Genomic DNA, 7,009 nt, shown 5'->3' with positions numbered 1-7,009 from the left:
TGTAGGCAGCTGATAAACGCGAACCATATATGTTTTATGAAGTATTGTTTGCAAGAGTGACAAAATTCCCAATAGTACTTTCGAAATACTGAAAATATCATCATTTCCATTGAAGTGTTGTGATTTGCGTGGCATATTAAGAAAGTGCCAAAATTTCCAACGCTTGTGCAATGTTGGATTTTCCATAAATGACAAATAACAAATTAAATTAAATGGATTTACTTGTTTTGGTAAAATGCCTAAAATTTGATGGAAGTGCTACAAATTCCAACATTTCCATATTTGAGAAGCCAGAAATTTGAAGTACTAATATTATGAGTCATGACGAAGCATTTCGTCATCATGGAAATGAGAAAAACTGAAGCACTTTTGGAAAAAGCGCATACATAAATGCGAAAGAAAATTTTAAAGGTCACACACCCAAACATCTCAAGAGAAATGTGAATAGTGGACACACAAACATACATATGTCATGGTGATTAAATGGGTTTGATAGGTTCAATACTTAAACTAATTATGGATGTATGATGGAATCAATTAAGCATGTATTGTGGTCTTGTCCTAAAATTATGCAAGTATGGAAGAGAGTATTAAGGTTGCTGATATTGAGACATGTTAATTGTGTGATCACTTGGAGTGTGGTTATATGGGGCATTCTAGAGGGACAACTGTTGTTATATGAAAAAGGAGGATATAGTGGAAGCCTTTCACGTAGTTCCTCCTCATATACAAATGGTTGAAGCTTTTCTAATTGATAGTTTGCAATTTAGGGATGATATTATTTGAAAGACAATTTCATCTATTCTGATGTGGATAATTTGGAAGGCGCGATTGTACATCAGTTTTTGACAATGTCCCTCATGATGTTTATGTTATAATTGCTGAATTTCTGGTTGTTACTTATTCATATGTTGCATGGTTGGTACGAATGTTCATTTTCAGGAAGCAAATACATTTTAAAAGGTTATGGGATTCAATGCTCATTTTTAGGGAAGATAGAGATCACATAATATGGATGTATATTGTTTCTATCATTTTTGGAAACAATGTCTACTAACTTTGTTTATGGATTTTGTTGCTACGGCTGTTGGTGGTATAGGTTACATTGCATGCTCATTTGCAGTTTGGGAGGTTAGACCATAAAAATCTTGGAGATATGGTGTACAAATATGTGTAGTTCTTGTATATACACATCAAATCAGCTATGATGTGAGCACAATGGAGCTGATTGGTATACTCCTTTATCCAACAGAACTTTTGTATTTCTTATGACTTTATAATACCAAGGTGTATCTCTGTCGGGAAAAAAGAAAAGAAAAGAAGAATGGATCATTATAGTAGGGACATATGTATACAATGAAGATGATGGGAAGTGTCATAGACTATAGTAATTAGAGTCTAGTGGGAATATATCGTTCTGGCACATCTAGTAAAAATGCATGAAACTTGGAGGGTGTCAATATCATTTTTTAAGCCATGTGTTAGTACTGTTTATATGAGACAATAGTGGTTGGTGTCCACATGACGTTAGAAATGATATCAAGATAAATATGTTATTGGAATTTGGGTAGACGTTTCAGCACACAAATCCTTGTCAAGTTATGACTACATACTTTACAACACAAATGCCATTGGCATATGGTTTGTATCCAACAACCGCAAATGTGTACAAAGTTTTATTCTAGTTCGGTGGGGCCTAGAAACCTATCGAGACGGAACCTAATGGGGACGACGACAAGGGGGTCTTGACGGGGCATGACCATGCCATACTTCTCAGTCATGTCGACATTGGCCTCCTCGTGGATGGCCCACTCGAAGCAATGGACGAGGCTGGCCACGGTGAGCTCCATCAAGGCCGAGGCCAATCCGATGGCCGGGCAAATGCGGCGGCCGCTCCCGAAGGGCACGAGCTCAAAGTGTTGGCCGCGCATGTCGATGTCAGCCCCTTTGCCGGCCACGAACCTCTCGGGCATGAACTTCTCGGGCTCGTCCCACGTGACCGGGTCGTGGCCAATCGCCCACGCGTTCACGAACATTCTGGTGCCGGCCGGGATCTTGTAGGATCCCCCTTTCTCCCCATGCCCCTGCCCCTGCCCCTGCCCCTGCCCATCATCCCCCTCCACCTGCAGCTCGCAGGCTTCGATGGATATGCGCGGGAGCAGCAATGGCGATGGCGGATGCATACGCAGAGTTTCTTTCACCACCGCCTTCGTGATGTGGAGACTGGGCAGATCCGCCATGTCCACCATCCTCTCCTTCCCAACCACCCGGTCCACCTCCTCCCGAACCTTCCTGAGCACGCGCGGATTCGAAAGAAGCTCCGCCATGGCCCAGTCCAACGTGACTGCAGACGACCCGATTCCTCCCATCAGCAATTCCTGCACACACACACACACACACACACACACACACACACAAAGTTATACACCAAAAGAAAGAAAGAACGCCATGAATCCACATTCCTCCTCCCCTCCTTCCTAACAAAACACAGATTTTAAAAGCCTAGGAATGAATCATCAAGATTCAATATTATACGGACCAACATCATGGCTTTGATCTTGACTCTGCTAAGGGGAGGATCTGAGACCAAAAACACATCGAGTATGTCTTTGGGCTCTCCCTCGCCCGACGACGACGACGACGACTTGGAGGAGATTGTTTGCGCCAGTCGCTTCGATAGGACTGCCTCCAGGATGGCATCGAAGGAAGAGACCCAGCGATTCATGGCGGTCTTCCTCTTGTAATCGAGGAAGCCGAGGATGGGGATGAAGTCTCCGATGAGGCCGCTGCCGAACAAGCAGGCCCCATCTTGGATGAGGCCCGCCAGGTTAAACAATTGCTGCTGCCCGCCGCCGCAGAATGCTTTGGAGATGAAATTGGAGGCGCGCAAGCGGAATATGATGCGGCATATCACATTCTCGAGGAGGGCCGCGAAGCAGGCGCTAAGGTTTACGGGGGCTCCCGGCGAGGAGTGGAGATGGTGGAGGAGGATGCCCACCTCCGTGACTATAACGGGGAAATGTAGCTGCCTCGTGTGCCGGGAGCCCAGCACATGGCTCGTGTACAGCTTGCGGACGAAGCTCCATTCCGGCCCGTACGAGGAGGTGAACGCCGCCTGGTCCCCCCCGTAGAAGAGCCGCTTCGTGACCTCGCTCGACGGCCGCCCCGCGAATGCCTTGTCGTGCGTATGGAAGATTTGGCGCGCCAACGCCGGGCTCGACACCACGATCGTCGGGGTCGGCCCCAGCTGCAAGAAGAGGAGGGGCCCGTAGTGCTGGGCGAGCTTCGCCAGTGTCCGGTGCGGCAACGGGGAGACGAAGAGATGGAGGAGGTTGCCGACCACGGGCAATGGCAACGGGCCAGGCGGCAACCGCCTCCGAACCCGGGGCACGACCCATGAGACCCATTGCCCGAGGATCGCAAGTGTCGCGGTAACGACTATAAGCAGTGCCGTTACGGCGATGGCAATGGCGAGGAGTCTCATGGCTTGTACTATATGTTGGTGTTGTTCAAGTATAAGGGCACCCATTGTGTGGTGTTCTAGACTCTAGTATCACACGAGCCACAAACTATCAAGTACAAATGTGGAGGAGGCTCAACAAGACCATATAAAGTATCTAGTGACAATGTATGTAGTGTGCAACTTACTCCCAACAAATAGCGATACTCGAGTGGAGCCACAAACTATCAAGTAGAAACGTGGAGGAAGCTCAACAAGATCATATAGAGTATCTAGTGACAATGAATGTATAATATTGTGTAACTTACTCCCAACAATAGCAATCCCCCGAGTATTTATATTAGAAGTTTGTTCGGCCAACCACACCGACATAATGAGTGCACTTATATATTTGTTTGTTTTGTGTGGTTGGTGGTTGCAACATGCCCACATGAGTAATGGCACATGCTATCGTGCACACAAGCGTGCGATCGTTTGTACATGGCTTGATTCCATGAAGGATGATTATTGCTACATTGAAGAGCTTGTGGAATCCGTACAGATACATGGTGAACTCTTTATGGAAGCCGTACAAACATTCTTTAACGTTGTAGACCATGGATAAGCACGAATTCATGTAGATATGTTTTTATCAATATGTGTGTGTGTTTGTGTACGTTGGTCAAAATATCGAAATACAACATTAGAGGCGGAAAGAAAGGTTTGTATCACGTTCAAGCTAATGTGTGTATGAGGCATTTATTCGAATAATCATCCGAATACTCATCATGTTTATGCGTTGTAGTGTGCAAATAATGGTTTCCACATGGTTACTAATTAATATTACGTACGTGACGTTACTAGATAATGTTTAGAATAGACACTGTCTACATTACAATTTCGAATGTCAACTTACTAGCAATGCACAACATGATCAATTAAGGAGTGAATCCAACTTGCCACGCCGACGAGCCGTAAACCAATGATGGATAAGGTAAATTATGGCGAATATATGTGGTACGTATACCTTTAACTTATCGAGACTTTTGTTGCATCTAAAAGCCAATCATCTTTTAGAACATCTATGAAAATTATTACAATAATACTGGCAACTTGGACAATGTTGGCTGTAATTGTCCTTCTTACTGGGAAAAACATCACTACTTCTTCTATAATATATTCGTGCAATGATTCCACACATTTAATGTATTGTACCTTTGTCTCTCATTGTCAATCATTTAGTAGATTTAATTTAGCCTACGTTATTGAGTTTGTCTATATTTTAGTGTTCTCTTCCTCTCCTTCATCACTTAGTTTAGTGTCTACTTTGTCTCTAGCCTATTTTAGCGTATATTTCTTTTCTGTATTAGGGGTATTAAGGTTGTACGTTTGTCAAAGACACTTGGACGCTCTATTTTACTCTCTCTCTCTCTCTCTCTCTCTCTATTTGGTCTTATAAGACCTTAATATATATATTTTCTCTCCAATTTGCCCTAATGCTCTTTGTCTAGGTGCACTTGGTTACTCTATTTTAGACAACACAATAAGATGTACTAATGCTTATCAATCTCATAGGCCCTTGCTTTTAAACAATTTCATGACTCACCCTCGTAGGCAATCTAAACATGTTTTACCTTGAAAAAGTTTGTGAATTTGAGTGAAACTTTTAGGTTCTTATATATATATATAATATAGTATAGACATAAAAATTGGTTGTGGGTAAAATTATATGACGCTTATCCAATCTTTTTTTAGAGTTTGTAGTCATTGACTTAATGGATAACAACAATATGCTATGCTATGCTTTGTAAAAGGATTGTTGAGCACCATTTACTTTGGATAACAAGCTTGTGCTATGCCTTATAAATAAATTCATTATATAAATAAAGGGTAATTAGGCACCATGTTGTACACTCAACTTACTTCAATATTCATTTGTCTATGCATGGATCAAACTCAAACTCATTGCAATAAAAGCGTTTAGTTCGGATGACAAATTTCTCTTGTGGTTGTGGAGTATGATGTATTAATAACATTAGAGTAAAAGTATAATAGATGAACCCAACCTCAATCATCATTTAATTCCAATGCACCTATCCTAAATAAAGGCGATGAGAATTGTTCATAAATTTCCAAATACCAAATTGGCCCAATTTTATGTATTCTAATGGTCAATTGTTTAATGTTTATATGTGCTTTGTGTTACCTTTGGTTATAATTAATACTTTATAATTATTTTTAAAAGGATTCACACCAATATTTTAAGTTCATATTCGTGTGCGGGGTTTTTGTGTTTCACATGTATACCATTATATATCTTTTTTGTTAGACACCTTTATATATGGATGTTGAGAGTAAGCTTGGAAATATCCTTGCTTTTGTAGGCCAAGTTAAGTTAGATGAGTTACAATTCAATCCACTAAAAAATCTACTTAGCAAGGAAAGCTAGAGAAATCTAATTAGGAATGAAAGGTTCTTGATCAATTTTGATTAAAGCTCATAAATGCAAAATGTTTTTCAAATTGTTATAGCTATATGTATCAAATTGAAACATGTCCAAATCTACGTTTACTAGTCTAGTTCAAGGATCATAGGTCCAACGTCCAACTAATACACATCTAGATAACCGTGCATTTAACATAGAATTAATATTTAAGAATATAAAATTTGGAGGATTTGATACGTGGTATCTTCTCTTTTAATTCCAATGCACATGTAGCGTGGAACAAGACAAGCATTCACATAAATACCATGCGTTGAGGCTAATGAGAGGCCAAGTTATTTAATAATCTTGATGATTATGGTTGGAAATAACATCATGCAATATAAATATATTCGAGTTTCCGTTATATAAATGGTCGTCCCATTCTGGAGCATGAATTTCGATGGATAATTGAAGCCACATCATCTTCCTCAAGCTTGGCTCTAATCTAGCATACAACTTGTTGCACTAACCCTTGATTTGTGAAGATGTAACCTAACCCCAATAAATAGGCGAATTGCTTACTAAATTATTTGATTAGTGTAAAAGCGTGCATGTGTTTAAAAAATAGGGTAAGTTATGAAGCTTATTGTCTTTTTCATGCCCAATCTCAAACTAATTCCAACTCAAACTCTTCCTTTTGTTAGATGCTTAAATAGGCAATGATATTGTCAATATCAATTTATGGTTTTGGCAGCATTGCATAATGCAAAACTACAATAATATAGATTTTAGTCTTAGGTGATTGACAAAAACAAAATTCTCAAATCTTGAACCCACAACCTTAATGTTAAACAACACAACCTATATTGTGAATGTTATTAAGTTGGATATCGTGTGCTTTGGAATAATTTATGGAAGCTCATTCTCTTGTGCACACGTAGCTATGTCAACACAAGCATATATCAATGAAATGCTAATTTTAAGCATATAACATTATGTTTGCCATTAGAATGTTCAATGGAAAGATGAAGGACAATGCAACATACTTTGTGCATATTCATCATATTCTTCTTTCTTTGAATTATGATAGGTGTATCCAATCTTTAGAAAGTAAATCATTGATACATGTTATCATGGCTTGCTAT

General features: G+C 40.3%; 1 protein-coding gene across 1 annotated transcript; it reads right to left on the bottom strand.

The window, feature by feature from the left end:
* Positions 1-1,562: 1,562 nt before the first annotated feature.
* LOC147867971 (cytochrome P450 93A3-like) lies at positions 1,563-3,558 on the bottom strand. Its single transcript, XM_087315894.1, has 2 exons — positions 2,540-3,558; positions 1,563-2,378 (listed from the first exon to the last, which is right to left on the bottom strand). The coding sequence occupies exons 1-2, from the start codon at positions 3,527-3,529 to the stop codon at positions 1,677-1,679; spliced, it is 1,692 nt and encodes a 563-aa protein (XP_087172020.1). The 5' UTR covers positions 3,530-3,558; the 3' UTR covers positions 1,563-1,676.
* Positions 3,559-7,009: the final 3,451 nt, after the last annotated feature.

The sequence above is a fragment of the Azolla caroliniana genome, unplaced genomic scaffold, assembly GCF_043228905.1.
Source record: "Azolla caroliniana isolate FFs.n. ecotype wild unplaced genomic scaffold, voAzoCaro1.0.p SCAF_2, whole genome shotgun sequence".
Taxonomy (NCBI): Eukaryota; Viridiplantae; Streptophyta; class Polypodiopsida; order Salviniales; family Salviniaceae; genus Azolla; species Azolla caroliniana.
The sequence above is the reverse complement of the archived record's forward strand: the minus strand, read 5'-3'. Positions and strand labels throughout refer to the sequence as shown.